Source organism: Olea europaea, chromosome 1 (genome assembly GCF_002742605.1).
Source record: "Olea europaea var. sylvestris chromosome 1, O_europaea_v1, whole genome shotgun sequence".
Taxonomy (NCBI): Eukaryota; Viridiplantae; Streptophyta; class Magnoliopsida; order Lamiales; family Oleaceae; genus Olea; species Olea europaea.
The window spans coordinates 29,784,302-29,802,187 of record NC_036237.1 but is presented as its reverse complement, the minus strand read 5'-3'; the positions used below and the strand labels follow the sequence as shown (position 1 = coordinate 29,802,187).

Genomic DNA, 17,886 nt, shown 5'->3' with positions numbered 1-17,886 from the left:
AAAAAAAAAAAAAAAAAAAAAAAAAAAAAAAAACACTTTGACATTGATTCTGTGCAAGGAAACATTCCATATTATAACACATCTTTAAATTCAAAGTAATTTTAAATTGTTATAATGATTGATCTTAACTATTAATAGATACATACAATCCAGTATCTTTCATTTTTCATTTGTATTGGTGTATATATGTAAATTTCTAAATTTTAGCTTATATTTAAATCTAACTCTAATATTGCCCCTAATTGACAATAAAGATATAAATATATAAATTCCTCTATTTTAATTATAAAAATAGCTTTTTATCTATTTTTTGTTTCGTTTCATCCAGTGGTGTTATTCAGTCTACTCTAATTTTAAATGATAATAAAGTAAAAATATGAAATGGATAATGGATACGGAGGTTTAATAAAAGAGCATGTTTTAAGGAAATTATATTTTATTATTTAATTAATAATGACTTAAATAAATAATGTCTTTTTATGTTGGAAAGAAAAATCATTGACAGTGAGAGGTTGTTTGGAACAAAAATGATAGGCATTTTATTTTGTATTAAATATTATTTAGGAAGAGAAATACATAAGATGTTTGAATATTATTTTGTATTAAATATTATTTAGGAAGAGAAATACATAAGATGTTTGAATATATCAATTATGAAAAAAAGAAAAATGTTACACATTTAATTTTTATTTTTTTTATTATCATTTAGCAGTTTAAAATAAGGGCTAGAAATTTCGGAAGTGCAAACTTAGTTTAACGTAAAAGCAACAATTAACAAAAAAGATGTGGAAATCTCAACAAATTCAGCAGAAAATGCTCCTCTTTTTTTTCCTTTCTTTTACTTAGCTGATAAAGGGACTATCTTAACCTATTAAATGAAATATTTTAAATATAATATCAAAGCATTTAAAGATCCTAAATTTAAATACGACTATCATCCAATGAAAAATCTTGTACGTATTAAGTTTTTGATCGAATCCAACTCAAAGGTGAAGGAAGGAAATAAATAACTTTAGTTTCTCAAGTTTTAAATTTTTAGACGAAGTGCTCAATTTATTCTTAAAAAAAACAAGGAAAAACGATCATATTAATCACTTGCATTACAAGGCAAGTATATATATGATTTATTTATTAATCAAAGTTATTAATATTATTAAGACAGCCAAAACATTAGCCATTGATTTGCTTAGTGAGGTTTAGGTTTTGGTTTATAAATGACTTCTTGTAGTTACAATTTTGTGAGATTAATCATCCATTTATTAAGTTAACCCACTTAAATGATAATTTCAAATCGTAAAGTTTATTCAATCAATTTTGCCTATACTGCTATACATTACAATCCGAGACATCTTAACCCTAATTTGATCTTTCACTAATTACAGAGATAGACCAAACTGGAGGGGAAAAAGGTTAACTAAACTACGAGAGTTTGATGACATTCTCCTTGCTTCAAGGGGTTGTCAGACATTATATTTTTATTTATTTTATATTTTACTACACTTATTTCAAGCTAATAAAAATAATAAATCAATAAGAGAGTGACTTTTAAATTCGATGTTCCTCGAACAACAGGCCAATGTTATTTTCTTGTGTCATTTGAAGAATAATAATATTTGACTAACTTTGTTCCTCAATAATCCTCTTACCTCCTTTAATTATTTTTTGAGGGTAACCTCGTCTTATTTAAAAGTTTAAAACTTAAAATTATTTAAACTTATATTTATTTTTTCATTTAGACATGGAATATTGTCTTATTTCCAGTTCCATAGGTGTTAGATTACCTCCTTGTTGATGCACTGGATAATACATCGTTTGGTGGGCACATCCGAAAGATCAACGTCGCTGATATTGCCTGCATCAAGATGAAATGATCCAAACCATTCCTTTGAAAGTGCTAAGCAGTGTCCCATCATCGCAACGTGAACTGAACTGCAGGATTCCAATTTTCTCTCAATCAGATCCTTTGTTTGGTTCATCTAACAAATATTTTCAGGCTTTTCCTGATTGATTCTATGACATTAAAATTGTGTACGGTACAAAATAGATTGAACAATGAAAATATAACATTACAAAACAATCTACGTTTTCATTCAAGACATTAAAATATCAACTCAGTTATTGTACCATTCTGTCTCAAAACAGAAAACTTAGAACTCATACCTAATGTTTGTAGAATAGGGAAAAGTTATGTATAATTATATTACTCTGAGAATGTGCAACTAAAAATGAGTTTTAAAATATTGAGACCAAATAGGGAGTAAATCAAGCTTCAGGTGAGAAGTGAATGGAGAATTTCTATTTCATTTTTTCCCCTTTTGTTCTTCTTATCTGTTTACCCACAACAATATTATTTATTTATTTAGACAGTCGAAAGCCAAAAATAACTTCTCCACGATGATGACTTACTTAGCACATGTGATTGACCGTCGTAAATGATTATTCTATTTACTGTTTACTGAATTAGCAGCCTTCAAGCTTTATAAAATTCCAACTCAACAAAAACAACAATGACAATGACAAAAATAGTGATTAATAAAAAATGTATTTAGTGTGTGTTTGTCAAAAATTTAATTTAAACTAATCAAACATTCTTTTAATTTACATATTTCATAAAATTCATAAATTATTACTCATTTATTATTGACATGTGTTACTGATCATATAGAATGTCCCATGTGGAAGTCTCATCTTCATACACATGGCACTGGTCCAAGGAGGGTTATAGAAGACATCAACAGCGAAGCTGTTGCATTGGACACCGAGGTCATCTCACTAGGACTCTTCGAAGTGGTTCCGGCTTTTTTCCATCTGAAGTGGGTTTACTTCTCTTCTGCCGAGCTCCATAGCTTCCGAAGCCCTTAACACAGAAGAGGGTTTGATCAACGCATTTTTGGAGTTGATTGCTGTGACGTTCTCATTAAACAAGTTTCAGAGATGTCAGCCTAGGAATATACTACCAAACGTGTCCACGTGTGTAGTCTAAAGACGACACCTATTGGCCATTTTATGAAGTCAACAACACGTAATATGAAATTTACAACTTAAAAGCACGTAGACTTTGGGCAAACAAAAGATGACATGGCGGGGTTTCTACTTTTAGACTATAGAATGAACTAATACTACATCAAGGCCTAGTCCTAAAGAGATTGGGCTGGTCCAAGTTACCAACCTAATCGAGGGAAATTGTGATAAATGGCACTATAAGGGCTGTGCTTGGTGTACATAAATACCCATATGAGTATATAGACACCATTATGTACATAAAATTATGTACAAATAATTTTATCCGGCTCTAGAATTGGGGAAATGAGGATAGTGACATTCTTTAATAAACTTTCCTACTTAGCATTTTTTTGAATTCATTAGTCAAAACGAGTATCTTTTTGAATATGGCCATGTCTAGTGTGGTAGTACCAAGTATATCAATTAGCTTTCTTGCGTTATATTTTTCATTAATATATAAGTTTGCTCCTTTTTATTTCAAGAATTCATACACTTATTTACCCCCATAACCTTCTTGAATATGGAAAAACCTTTTGTTTCTATCAAATGATTTGGGCCTCGAGTGACTCTTCACATCCAATCATTACATGTCTTCGTGCACATTCGTTCTCATGTAACACGTTTTTCAAATTCAACTATAGGCTAGAGTCGAGATAGCTCAACTATTATTAGTCTTTTCCTTTGCCATTTTTGTGTTTCTTATATAAATCTTGCTCTTGAGGAAGCTTTACATAGATCCTTTATTAGGGTTTAACCAAGAAAAAAGTTTTCTAGATTTGTAATATTTTTATCCTCAACAATTCAGTTTGCGTTGTTTAGTAATTGTAACATTCTATTTGGACTCTATTTGGAGGAAATTTTTAGGCCAAAAAAATTGCTTTTGGGACTGTTAAAAACTATTTGTAGCCATTATTGTTGCCCAAAAATATCACAAGTGGGTCCTAGCTGACCAAAAAAGTCAAAAAAAATGCTTTTCTTTGTGTAGAAAAGCAACTCCAAATAGGCTTTTAATTAACTAGCTAAAATGTTATTACAAAAATAATCATGCCTTCGTCTTTATACAAACAAAATATGAAATACGAGAACGAAATAATAAATGAAAAAAAAAAATCTTCTACCTCATCCCCTACCAATTGCTACAATTGGAGGGGGATGGCACAATCACCATTGTCAATCAATGGTCGTAATTCGACAGCTGAATTCATTCGAAAGCCATAATTTATAGATTCATTGGAACAAGATAAATCAAACAATGAAATTTATTTTTTCATTTAACAATTGAAAGCGGTCGAAATGTTTTTCTTACTATTTTTTTAAAATCAAAATTTGACTATTGTGGTCTCCCCTATTTCTCCATGGTGCAATATCGTGGTCCTCAAAGAAGCAGCAGATGGTGACACTTTCCACAACTGAAGTTGAATTTGTAGCAGCAGCTTCAAGCTCATGTCAAGCTTTGTGGCTTAGAAAAATGTTTGAAGTACTTGGTAATTAGCGAAGGGGTCCAACAATTATTTATTGTGATAACATGTCAACTATCAAGCTGTCAAAGAATCCAGTCATGCATGGAAGGAGTAAACACATTGATGTTCGTTTTCTTTTTATGAGAGATCTTTGTAAGGATGACAAGATTGAGCTGAAGTACTCTAATGGTGGAGAGCAAGTTGCAGATATTTTGACCAAGTCATTAAAGCAACCAGCATCCTAGAAGCTGAGGAAAATGCTTGGAGCTTGTTCAGTGCAAAGCATTGATTTAGAAGAAACAACAAATGAAGAAGACCATGTGATGGTGAAGAAATCCTAAACTGTTTTTCAGCAGAAATCAATTTAAGAGAAGATGTTAAGAGTTATATAAGTTTTATTTTAGATAAATAAAGAGACCAAGTCAAGATAATAATCTATTTTGTAGGAATATTGGTTGAGGATGTTCACCACGTTGTATTTTAGTTTCCCAAAGATTTGCACAAGTTTGATTTGGTAGTTTCAATTATTTCTATTTAAATTGTAAGTGTTTTTTCAATTTAAGGTTCTATCAAGAAAATATGCCTTTATCTTTTATCAAATTTTAATGAGTGAATTGTCCAAATGGTCACTGAACCTTGCAAAAGGTTTTCAAAGGATTACTGAATTTTAAAAATTACCTAAATTGTCACTAAACTTTGTAAAAAGTTTTTATGGGGTCACTGAACTTTAAAAATCACCTAAATAGTCACTGAATTTTAAAAAATGTTTCCCAGTGGTCACTGAATTCAGCGACTCTTGGAAAACTTTTTTTTTTTTAAGTTCAATGACTTCGTAAAAACTTTTTTCAAAGTTCATTGACCATTTAAATGATTTTTAAAGTATGACGATCCCGTAGAAATTTTTTACAAAATTCAATGATCATTTAGATAATTTTTAAAGTTCAGTGACCATTTGAACAATTCACTCAATTTTAATACTCAAATCTTTCTCTCTCTTACTTCACTCTAAAACCCTAACACTGCTCAGTCTTAGAGCTATACATACACCAACATATGTATATTCTACAAGTTATGCATTCGTGCCCTCCGGGGCATATTCAAGTGTTGCAAAGGATAGAAGTGAGGTAATCTCAACCTTGTTTATAGGCGCAGTGTGCGGGTTCGATTTCTAAAATATAGAATTGGACTTTTTGTGGGTATCAGTGTACAAGCAATCTCTTATTTCTTGACCTACTAGAACACATCTTGCAATTTACATCTCTCACGATACTCTAGAGATGGGACGGTGAGAGCCCTCAAGATTGGGATTCAGCCCGGTTACAAGCTATGCATTCGTAGTGTAATACTAAAAATGCAAGCTCCGACCCGAGTAAGAGGCCTCGACCCGGACAACCTGATTCTCAATGCCACCGTCTTCCTGTGCCAAACGCACCGGATTCCGCCCCAAATTCTCTGGAGAGACTAATGGAAGTGACTCTGGCCAAAATACATTCCTACCTCAAGTTCAACCCAAGCCCGAAGAACCCGAACCTAACACCGAATCCCTGCCAGGCAAAACCTTCTCTCCCGACGTCCAATAGGGAGCCTGGGTCTTTTAAGCCACCCGGGGATAAGGAGCAGATGCCACCGCTAAGGAAGCGGAGGAACTCCGATGGTGGCAGGAATTTAGGGTCGAATGGGCTGCCGGCTGCTGCAGGGGAGGGGAGTAGGAGGGCTTTGAGGGATGAAGAAGTGTATGCGCCGATTGATGTGCTGCCGCAGACTGGTGGATGATGATGGGTAATATCTGGTTCTATATTGTAAGAGGTCTGTATCAAGGCATTCACATATCAAGTATGAGCTCAGAGAGACTCCTGGTCTTGGTAATCTTTTGGTTTGGAAATATGGTAGACTTCTAGTGAGGTTTCTCTGTGATTAAGTTGCATAATGAATGACTTGCTATTGCTTGTTTGTTAACTGAGTTATGAATTGAAAGGACTCTCTTCTACATTGAAAATCGTTTATTTTTAGTGCTTGTCTTTGCAGTATTTTTTGCTGATGTTAAAATGAAAAGTTGTGATTATTATGTTTGTTTTGAATACTTCTGTTGATGTTGAAATGGGTAGCTTTATTTAATTGTTAATTTCAATATTATACCATTACCGGGAAAAAAATAATAATAAAGAACAGAACGTAATATTTGCAATTTTGATCTAAAAATTGTATATTTCATCAGTCTGAAACAGGATACGTTTGTTTGTAAATGATGGCATTATTTGATGCTCATGTGATATTGACAACTATCTAAGCGTCTATATTTAAAGTATAAAAAAAATATCTGTGATTATGAGTGCTGCTCTTTTGGTTAATGTAGTCATAATGGGAATATGCATTTCTACGCTCGCATAGCTTGTTATTCTATAGTGTTGTGTGGTTACAGTTGGGAGGGAAATGGGAAATAATAGATAAATTTTATAATGCCATGGATATTACATGTTACCAATTTGTATCATTCTTTATTTATTTTTGAAATTATTGTTGCTACCCAGTGTATGGGTTCTTTAAGTTATATTATTTATGTTGTCATATTTCTAGGGTCATAAATTTCACATGCTTAACCATCTGTCTTATTATTATTGTATAGGTAATTTTCAGCTACATGAGAAGTCCCTAAGCGAGTTGATTTGATCTTTAGCAACAATTATTTGTTATTTTGTATGATTTGACTGGAAAATTAAGTGATTTGATTCAATAAAGAATTTGCTAATGCCAAAGAAAATCTAATTTTTATTTTTACGAGTGCCGTAAAGGGTAGAAGTTGCAAAAGCCTGTGCTATAAGGATTGGGAAGAAGGTCAAAAGTTTTCTTACGTCTGGGAGAAAACGAAAAATTAAAAGGCTATTAAAGATAATTCTCTATTTCTATGCCAAATGCTCGGTTTTATCCTGGCAAGGTAGTACCATCTGATCAACATAAACAAAGTTTTGATGGACATTTGCATCATGTCAGGGCAATTATATGTCTGAAATGACTAATTGGTTTCCAAGAACTCGTCGAGAAATAGTAAAATGAACAAGATTTCTATATGGTATTTTGTGAAGGCAATGGACTCAATATTCTTGGGATTTAAATCATTTTCTATCCAACTTTGACCTTACGTCTTTCAAATATAATAATTCTTGGTATCTGATAATTTTTTCAATATGCATTCTGGTAGTTAAAATGTTTTCTAATATTGCAGGCTTTCAAGCATATAATGAAAGAGATACAGGGGTCTATAATTATTGGTTCAGCGTTTCAAGCCTTCCTGGGATACAGTGGATTAATGGCGTTACTGTTAAGGTATTGTGTATTTTTTTCGAATGGCCCTATTTGAAAGTTTTTTCAATGGCATTACTTAAAGATCAATGGTTGGGAGATATGATTTGTGTTATGTTAATGGCAAGAAGCTGATCCCACCCGGCCCAAGAATAAAAATAAAATAAAAAAATAAAATAAAATAAAAAAAGCAAAATCTGCTGTATGATTGGTGTTTTTCATTTGGAATCTCATAATTGGTGGAATTCTGGCAACTGTTTAGACCATGGAAAATTGGGCTATGGCCCCAGACTGTATCAACACAAATTGAAAAGATAGTGTTAAGTTTTCATATTTAGCTTGAGAAATAATATTTGCACGATGATATAGACTGATTATTTGGATTTTGAAACTGCTATACTTCAAAAAAGATCCCTGGAGACTTTTTGATCTCCGTTCAACATTGACCTGAAATAAAAATGTAATTTGCTTCTTTCATAAACTGATGACTATGCTATAGTGTTGAGCTGCTAGCATCTTACAAGTCTGGAGTCAAAGACTATTATATTTTGAGCAAAATTAGTGAAGATGAGGAGGGAGGCCTGTTAGTAATCAAAGATGATTTATAAGCCTGTTTCACTGTCCAGGGTTCTCAAGTCATAAAAATTTAGCGGCCTGTGGCTACACGTGAGAAGTTGAGTAGCCGCATACTTCCTCATTCATTGTCCCATGTCCTAATGACTGATCAGACTACTGTGGTGGCTGAGATTGTCTGACCAAACCACTCCAGGGGCTGGGGCTAGCCAGATCATGGTTTATTTCCCTAGAGGTCAAGGACGATGAAAATAGCTGCCTGTTCATTTCTGGAAATGACTGATAGACAGTGATGGTGCCCATCTGCCTTCTGCATTCGATGACGTGTCCACCAAGTCTAACCAAGGCATGTACAGAGCCTGGGGACAGAAATTTGGCCTTGCATTATCATAACCATTTCTTGCAATATTTGCATGAGATTTTACTTCCATTAAATTTAAAAATTACTTCCTAAGCTAATCTTCCACCCTTTTAGAGAAAAATATCACCCATTGTTCCTCTGTACTTTCTGATTGTGTTATCTAAATAAGCCTTCCAGAAACCCTTTTTGTACTTGTGTATCCGACTAAGTAGTGAATTGGATCATGATAGACTCCTGTTTATGCTTACTTAGTCAATTAGTTGTGTTTGGGGTATTTGGGAACTAAATATGTGCCGAGTACGAAATTATAAAAGAGGGGTAGGGAACTCATTTCAGGTAGGCAAAAATTGAGTGGAAATTGTGGGAGAGAGCGAGCCTCTCGAATGCTCACATTATCTGTAATTGAGATTTCATTTTGATTTGCATTCCGTTCTCATTTTACATTCAATACAAATTCAAGAATAGTTACTGCATTTATTTCACAAATTTAATCCATTCTATTCCAATACAATATATAAAATACATCATAATTTCCTCACTGTCTCTCTTGTGATTGAAGAAACTTCATTCCATTGCAATTGATCCTTTTTTCACAGCCAAAATACAACACAACTCTATCACATACCCGACCAGGTCCTGTGAACCATTGGCTATGGTTTCCCAAGAGTTGGTACCTGCCTTGAAATTGGTGTGGTTCAGATATTATTAGTTGTTCTTTTTTCTCTTGTAAGTTAGCCATCCTGTTGTGACACTTCTTTCTTAAGTGCATCCTCTCTCTTAATGCAGTCATGATACTGATGCTTCCCTGAAATGGTTTTGTTACTTATATTATTCCATGCAGTGTTATTAAGTAACCATGTTGTAATTTGAATCCAGACTGGACTAATCGGTTTGACCAGAAAAACTAAGATCCAGGCTCAGAAATTGGTTTGATTAAAGCCTAAAACACCACATGTTTAATAAAAAAACAATATGAAATTCAGTCACGTAGGGTTGACCAGGTTTTCTGGTTGCATCGTTTAGAGAAAAAAATGAATTTTTCTTTCTTGTCAAGGAATGAGTGATGCTGATATGTATCATGCTATATTATGAATATTCTAGAACCATAGTGTTTGTATTTATTTTTATATGATAATTATGGCATCCTGTTCGACCTTGGTACCTTTTAAGGGTGAATCCCTAGGTTGGGTTTTATAAAATTGATATTTTGTGTATCTTCTGCAACATCTTATCTATTTATCTTTCAGTACCTTCGCAAAATATTGGTGTTGGGTCACTGTGTATTTCTGATTTATGCGGTAAGTTTACATCTGTACTTCTGTCCCTTTTTTAACAATTTTTTTGCGAATTTCAAGTGTACAATTTAAGTTAAATCTTTTCGTCTAAACCTAGGTCCCACTGGGACTTGCCATTACATGGTCAGCGGCTTTCCTTCTGACTGAAGCTGGAGCATATAGCTATAAAGGTTGTGATGTGAATGTACCAGCCTCAAATATACTATCTAACCACTGCAGAAAGCATGTTTCAAGAATGAAGCAATGTAGAGTTGATACTTCTTGTGCATTAAGATCTTCTCCATGGTTTAGATTTCCTTACCCATTACAATGTGGCGCACCTGCCTTCCACTGGAAGATGGCCCTAGTAATGTGTTGATATCGTCAATAGATTCAGTGAGTCTTCACTTGATATGCCGCTGTTGGTTTATATTGCCATTAGATATTCTAATCTATAATGCTCGGACTCGAGTGCGGGTATGAATTTAAGTGTCGAATTTTTTATTTTCTAAAAGATAGGATACAGAGACAGAGATAAAAAGAGTCCAAATTTCGAATATGGGTACGTGAATAAATCTTTCTATCTTCAATTTTTACACTAATCCAAGATGTCATTTTGAATAGACCAAAAACAATTGTTCATAAAGAAGAAAATGAGTATTGAATAAGGTGGTAAAACGAATAAAATAGAATTTTGGAGTTTAATTTTCAATTATGGAAAGTTAATTAATAAATGTCATATAAAATAAAAAAGAGGGATTTGATTGCAATTTGGAATTAGTGGAGTACTAAGTAACATTATATGGAATTCATTTTTATTTTATATTAACAAAATCCTAAGCGACCAATACAAGGAGTGAAAGAAGGGAAAAAATGGAAAAAGGGAAAGAAAAAAGAAAGGAGGGAAAACTAGCACCGTCGTCTTTCTCCATCCTTTTGGAGGCGACGTTAAGGTTTATAGAGAGCAAAAAGGGAAGAAAAAGAAAAGGAAAAGAAAAAGGAAAGAAGCAAAAAGAAAAAAAGGAGAAGCAGCGAAGTGTTTGGTTGAAACTTGAAGGATCCAACACATATTCCATACTCATGTCATGATGTGTTCGACATTGGACTCCAACCATTTTGAACAGTTCGAGCATCAGATATTCTAATTGCTATGTAATTTACTGCATCTCTGAATCTCAAGTTTTCTTTTCTATTTCAGCTCAATTTTGATGTTAGATATAGAGGAGGGAAGTGAAAGGAAAAGCAAAATTGGGAAGAGGATTTACATAGATAAAATGTCGTTCCTACTACTGGGAAACTTTCTTAATTTCTCTTATTTTGGTAGTTCTTATACTTTCTTCCTGTTTTCCTTTGCCCAAATGAAGATAGGTTTCTCAAGTGATATTGACAAGGTTTTTACTTTCTTTCCCCTTTTTTTTATTTTTATTCTTTTTAAATTCCTAGAAACTATTATTTGTCTGTATATGTGAATTCCAGTAAAGCTATTGTGATGATTTGTTGTCAAGCTTCTATATATCAGGATATCATTGTGTTGATACTTTTTATACCGTAGCACATGCAAACTGTAAATTGAACATAGTATAGATTGAAATTCAATGAAATGACTCAAGATGTAGACAGTGTCATAGCAAAAATAAGAATCTAGAAGCTTATTAACACTTCAAGCCCACTGTACTTCACATTTTTTATTTCCTTCGATATTTGTTGATGTTTTTATTGTTTACATTGTTCTAATATTCTTATATGACATAGGAAAACATGTGACTGCAACATGTCATACGGTGTTCTGATTCTGTTGATTTCCTACCTAGAATGTTTCATCTCTCGAGAAACATGTGAAACAGTGAAAGTATTGTTCCAAATTCTGACATGCATTTGAGATGTTGTCTTTTTAACTGGACACTTGAAGCTTATATGCTTACATCTTTTATGAATGAAGAGTTAACAAGGATATACTCAAAACTAGTGGTAAAAAAATAGTCTTAGATTCGGGCACCTTTAGAGAGAGAAATTGTCTTGGGGAAGAGGTAATCATTTGTAATATCTCAAGGAAATTGGAACGGAATGATTTTAATGATGAGGAACAGGCATGGAAGAATATTGTAGATCACATCTGTGACACTTACTGAATTATTCATCTGTTCAGCCTGGTGTGTGTACATTAGATGATCATTTGATTTCTGACACATTTCTCAATATCTAGGTTGGTTCATATCATGCGTCATTGTTGCTGGTAGCTTCAAGACCTCCAACACCTGGTGTGTTAAGTCAAGGGATTGGTCTTGAAGGTGTTTCTAGCATTTTGGCTGGTCTTTGGGGCATAGTATCTGGCTCCACAACTTTGACTGAGAATGTGCATCATACTATTGCTGTTACTAAAATGGGAAGTCACTGAGCAATCGAATTAGGTGCATATGTTTTAATTGTCCTATCCCTTATAGGTATTTAATTGTCCTATCCCTTTCTGAATTACTTTAACAAATGCATAGATACTGAAAAATGGATCCATTTTCGTTCTGATGTTTCTATTATGTGGACTAGTGACATATTTGGTATCGGACACTATTAACGAACAAAAAAGAAGCTAAAATCTTGATTTCTCTATTGTCTAGTACTACTTCAAAAATGTGACCTTAAATGTTTTGCCAGAAAGGGGAGGAGTATTTGATGGTTTGCTTTTCAGTTTTCAGCAAAATTTGATCTTTTTCTTATTGGCATGCTGCCTGCCAGTTTAGTCCACGAGCCTCTTTTTTCAACCACTTAAGAGCACTAACAATTATTGACATAGATCTCGTAATGCCGAGCCACCGCCTAATATTCCCCCATAAGGTAGAGGTGAAGGAACACTTGAAGAAAAGATGCTCGCAAGTTTCCACAAAAATCACACTTGCGATCAATATCCAAGAAGAGTAATTTGTCTTTAGTTAGGAGCTTTGATTGGGCCCCTAACCAAAGCATAAAAGAATGCTTCGGAGTGATGCACGTTTTCCAAATTTCGGCTCCCCAAGGCTTGAAAGTACCCTTAGGCCTAAAGAAATTATAGGCAATTTTTGTCTCGAATTTATCACATGTAGAGCAGCCCAGATTTTCGTTCCAAATTTCCAAAAACTGTCTACCGAATGAAGGAAACTGTCGGCCTGTGTTGCTATCTAAGTACTGCCCATTAACCGCCCAGTTCTGTGCATTTTCAGCCCTAAAAATTCTGCCTGAAACATGTCAAGAGAGGGAAAATCCAGCAAACATCTGACCGTTCCCCCTTGCTGTCCATGAATAGAAAACTATTGGGCAGCAGCATTTACACAAAGAATGTCTCTAATTTCGAGAAATTTTCTTGAAGAGTGGAGAATGATCCTTTCTAGGACAAACCTTCCATATACAAGTCCCATTAAGATAAACATGATGGACCCACTGAATCCATAGGGAGTCATTTTTATTGTGAATGTTCCAAAGGGATTTAGCGAGTAACGCTAAATTCCAACTCTTCAAGTTCTTAAGTCCAAGACCCCTTCCTCCTTCGGAAGGCAAATTTTCTTCCACGCAACTAACGGCTTTTTAGATCTCCAAAGGAATGTCCGACAAATGCTAACAATCCTAAATATAATTGTAGCTGGAATAGGGAAAATAGAGAGCCAAAAACATTCAACTCCTTGAAGCACCGCCCTTATAAGTTCAATCTTTCCTGCATAAGATAATGTAGAAGAATTCCATGTATCAATATATGTTGTTATTTTGTCAAGAAACGGAGTATAATAACTTACTTTAAGTTTGTCCGATGCAAGGGTGATGCCCAAATACCGAAATGGCATACTCCCCCTCAGAACACTTGTTAATTCCATAATATCCTGAAGAAGCTGTCCATGCACACCAGTTGTAAATAAGTTGGATTTGTGAACATTCAACCTTAATCCCGAGACCGAACCAAAATTTGAAAGGCAATCCATGAGAATTTTAACCGACATAAAATCTCTCCTCGCAAATAGCATTAAATCATCCGTAAAAGCTAAATGGTTGATCTTTTGGGGGCCACATTTTGGGTGAAAATTGAAATCACTATCATATGTGGTAGCTTTAAGCAATCTCGAAAGGTATTCAAAACATAGCACAAATAAGAAGGGAGAAAGGGGGTTATTTTGCCGAAGACCTTTCTCACCTTTGAAAAATTCATGCAAAGCCTCATTCAAAGCAATAGAATATGATGTAGAAGTGACACATTCCATAATCTAATGGACAAATCTCGAGGGAAATTTCAAACCAAAAAGAACATCTCTAAGGAAATCTCAACTTACCGAATCAAAAGCCTTCGAAAGATCAATTTTTAAGAGGCATCGTGGAGCAACCCTTTTCCTATTGTATTGCCTCAAGAGTTCTTGTGCAAGATGAATATTCTCCATGATACTTCTACATTCCACAAAAGCGGCTTGCGCATGATCAACAATATCTCCCAAAATGGGTCTCAATCTAGAAGCAAGTATTTTAGCAACCACTTTGTAAGTAACATTACAACAAGATATGGGCCTAAAATACCAATATGCAGAGTGTGATCCGATTTAGGCACCAAAGCAATTGCCGTGCGATTAATTTGTTTGAGGATGCAACCCGAAGAGAAGAACTCCAAAATAGCCCCAACAAAATCATCACCAATAATCCCTCGAGCATTCTTAAAAAAACAAGAAGTATACCCATTTGGCCCGGGAGATTTGTCATCACCTATATCAAAAAGCGCATCCTTAATTTCCTTATAAGAAATGTCCCGAATCAAGGTTTTACCTTGTTCCAAGGAAACCAAGGGACCATTTGTAAGAATATCCATGTCAATAGGCCGAAAGGAGCATTTCTTTCCCAACAAAGAAGTATAAAAATTTACAAACTCTCTAGCCACTTCATCTTGTGATGTAGTAAACATCTCATCTTCTTTGAGTACGGTAGCAATAAAATTCCTCTTAGAGTTCCTTTTAACCAATGAGTGAAAGAACTTTGTGCATTTATTGCTATGTTTAAGGAAGACACACTTTACCTTTTAGTAGTAAAAACTATGTTTCGCTTGTCTTCTTCCTCAATTTCGCAACCAAAACTTGAAAATCAGCATTGAAGGGGTGATTATGGAGCTGTAATTGGGCAGCCTCTAAATCATTTTTGGCCTCACTTGCTCTACCCGAAATATGCCCAAAATGCTTAGAATTTAGCTTTTTCAAAGCACCCTTTAGTTTGTTCAATTTCTTGCAAAGGATGAATTGTTTTATCCCACGCAAGTAAAAATTCCAGCAGCTCTAATCAAAACGTTGAAATCCACATGCTTGGTCCACATGTTAAAAAACTTGAAAGGGCTTTTTACTCTCTCCACACGGTCATTTATAGAGACAATGCAAGGGGAGTGGTCGGAAAGGCATCCGGAAGGAAGGAAATTTGCTTCAACAAAATCCCCATTTTGTATCCAAACATCATTGACCATTGTCTTATCAATTTTGCTCCAAACCGACCCATTAGTCCACGTGTAAAAACAACACATGGAGTGCACATCCGTAAGACCCACGTTAAGGCAACAATTTGCAAGATCTTTAATTTCATAATGGGTAACATCCGCCCCATTGCACTTCTCATCAAACTTAAGAACATTGTTGTAGTCACCCATAATCAACCAAGGTAACAACACATTTTCATTAAGCTCCATAATGGTATTCCAAATAGGTCTTCGGTTTACCATAATGTGAAATTCATATACAAAACTTACAAGAGAAGCATAAGAAGTTACCTTACAAGTAGCTTTACAATGGATAATTTGTGGATGAACCTCCATCACATCCAAAAAAACTTTGGATGGATTAAACAAAATTAAGATCCTGTCGGCTCTATGTGTGCAAAAATTATTTACTTGCATGAAGCCATCGATTTTATTTCGCAAAATCCTCTTCAACTTTCGGTCCCCCAACTTCGTTTCCAAAATTGTCATAATATCAATGCTATGAAGCTTTATAAACTCTCGAATCCCATTTTGTTTGAGGGGTTGATTCATGCCCCTAATGTTCCAAGAAGCGATCTTCATCATGAAGAAGCAAGGGAAGTTCCCTTTTTCTCGAATCCCGACTTCTTTTTTCTTCAACTTTGCCTTTAAGCTTATCATTTCCAGACTTAGAAGAATTTGCCTGATTTGAGTACAATGATGAATCTGTCAAAGATTTTAAGCCCCCAACTTGAGCAATTTTTTTCGCCCCTACAGCCCTATTTATAAGGGCAGTGCTTCAAGGAGTTGAATCTTTTTTGCTCTCTATTTTCCCTATTCTGGTTACAATTATATCTAGGATTGTTAGCCTTTGTCGAACATTCCTTTGGGGATCTAAAAAGCTGTTAGTTGCGTGGAAGAATATTTGCCTTCCGAAGGGGGCCTTGGACTTAAGGACTTGAAAATTTAGCGTTACTCGCTAAATCCTTTTGGAACATTCACAATAAAAAGGACTCCCTATGAATTCGATGGGTCCATCATGTTTATCTTAATGGGACTTGCATATGGGAGGTTTGTTCTAGAAAGGATCATTCTCCACTCTTCAAGAAACTTCTCGAAATTAGGGACATTCTTTGTGTAAATGTTGTTGCCCAACAGTTTTCTATTCATGGACAGCAAGGGAGAACGGGTCAGATGTTTGCTGGATTTTCCCCCTCTCGACATGCTGTTTCAGGCAAAATTTTTAGGGCTAAAAATGCACAGAACTGGGTGGGGGCAGTACTTGGACAACAACACAGGCCGGCAGTTTCCTTCATTCGGTAGGCAGTTTTTGGAAATTTGGAACGAAAATTTGGGCTGTTCAACATGTGATAAATTCGAGACAAAAATTGCCTATAATTTCTTTAGGCCTAAGGGTACTTTCAAGCCTTGAACAGCCGAAGTTTGGAAAACGTACATCACTCCGAATCTTTCTTTTATGCTTTGGTTAGGGGCCCAATCAAAGCTCCTAACTAAAGACAAATTACTCTTCTTGGATATTGATCGCAAGTGCGATTTTTGTGGCCATTTTGTGGAAACTTGCGAGCATCTATTCTTCAAGTGTTCCTTCACCTCTACCTTATGGGAGAATATTGGGCGATGGCTCGGCATTACAAGATCTATGTCAACAATTGTTAGTGCTCTTAAGTGGTTGAAAAAAGAGGCACGTGGGACTTCTTGGCATTGTAAGGCGAAGAAGATTGCTTTTGCAAGAATCGTGTACTACATTTGGCTTACAAGGAATAGGAAGATATTCGAAGACCTCTCACCCGACTTGGATTCCATTGTGAGACGGATCAAGACACACGTATACAAAGTTATGTTTACCTTGTATCCGAATGTCTTGATCCATTTCGAATCTTTGGCATTGGGTCATTGATCTTTTTTTGTATTTAACTTACTTTTGTTATACCCGGGGATGCCTGGTGTATTTGTTTGTGATTTTTCCGGGAATGCCTGGTGTACTTGTACATGAAACGTTTTTGATTAATATATTTTCATTTACCGATCAAAAGAAAAAAAGTCGGGGGGTTTATTGCATCAAGCCCCCAAGTGATGGTTGCAGCTCTCTTGTGCTTTGTTATAGCGAGGCAGGGAGTTCAAGGAACATCATAATTGTTGGATTGTCTTTGTTCTTTTCCCTATCAATACCAGCTTATTTTCAGCATTATCATATATCTCCAAACACATACTTGTCCGTACTGAGTTACTTTCAGCCATTGACGGCGGCTTTTCATGGTCCGATTCAGACCAAATTTTCAGGGGTATGTCTTGTCTCCCCTCTTCTACCGAATGTTTGTAGGGAGCAATTTGGAGCCTTTTATTGTTTGAATAGTCAGTGGGTCCTCAATCTCCAAAAGGGGGCAATTTGGAGACTTTTATTTTAGCTCCGCAATCAGTCGGTAACAGTGAAAACCATCTTCTCCCCCCCCCCCCCCCCTG

At 35.0% G+C, this 17,886-nt stretch overlaps 1 protein-coding gene, 1 long non-coding RNA gene and 1 pseudogene across 2 annotated transcripts; 2 read left to right on the top strand and 1 right to left on the bottom strand.

Annotated features, from left to right (window-relative positions):
• Positions 1–5,807: 5,807 nt before the first annotated feature.
• On the top strand, positions 5,808–9,317 carry LOC111400439. The gene is made up of 3 exons (XR_002703837.1): positions 5,808–6,325; positions 7,684–7,784; positions 8,387–9,317. It is a non-coding gene; the product is annotated as an uncharacterized LOC111400439 (long non-coding RNA).
• Positions 9,318–9,336: 19 nt separating this feature from the next.
• Positions 9,337–12,417, top strand: LOC111407154 (annotated as a pseudogene).
• Positions 12,418–13,117: 700 nt separating this feature from the next.
• Positions 13,118–16,086, bottom strand: LOC111407145. Its single transcript, XM_023036471.1, has 8 exons — positions 15,301–16,086; positions 15,041–15,184; positions 14,493–14,940; positions 14,255–14,451; positions 13,777–14,140; positions 13,472–13,647; positions 13,335–13,376; positions 13,118–13,228 (listed from the first exon to the last, which is right to left on the bottom strand). The coding sequence occupies exons 1-8, from the start codon at positions 16,084–16,086 to the stop codon at positions 13,118–13,120; spliced, it is 2,268 nt and encodes a 755-aa protein (XP_022892239.1).
• Between the last annotated feature and the right edge of the window lie 1,800 nt (positions 16,087–17,886).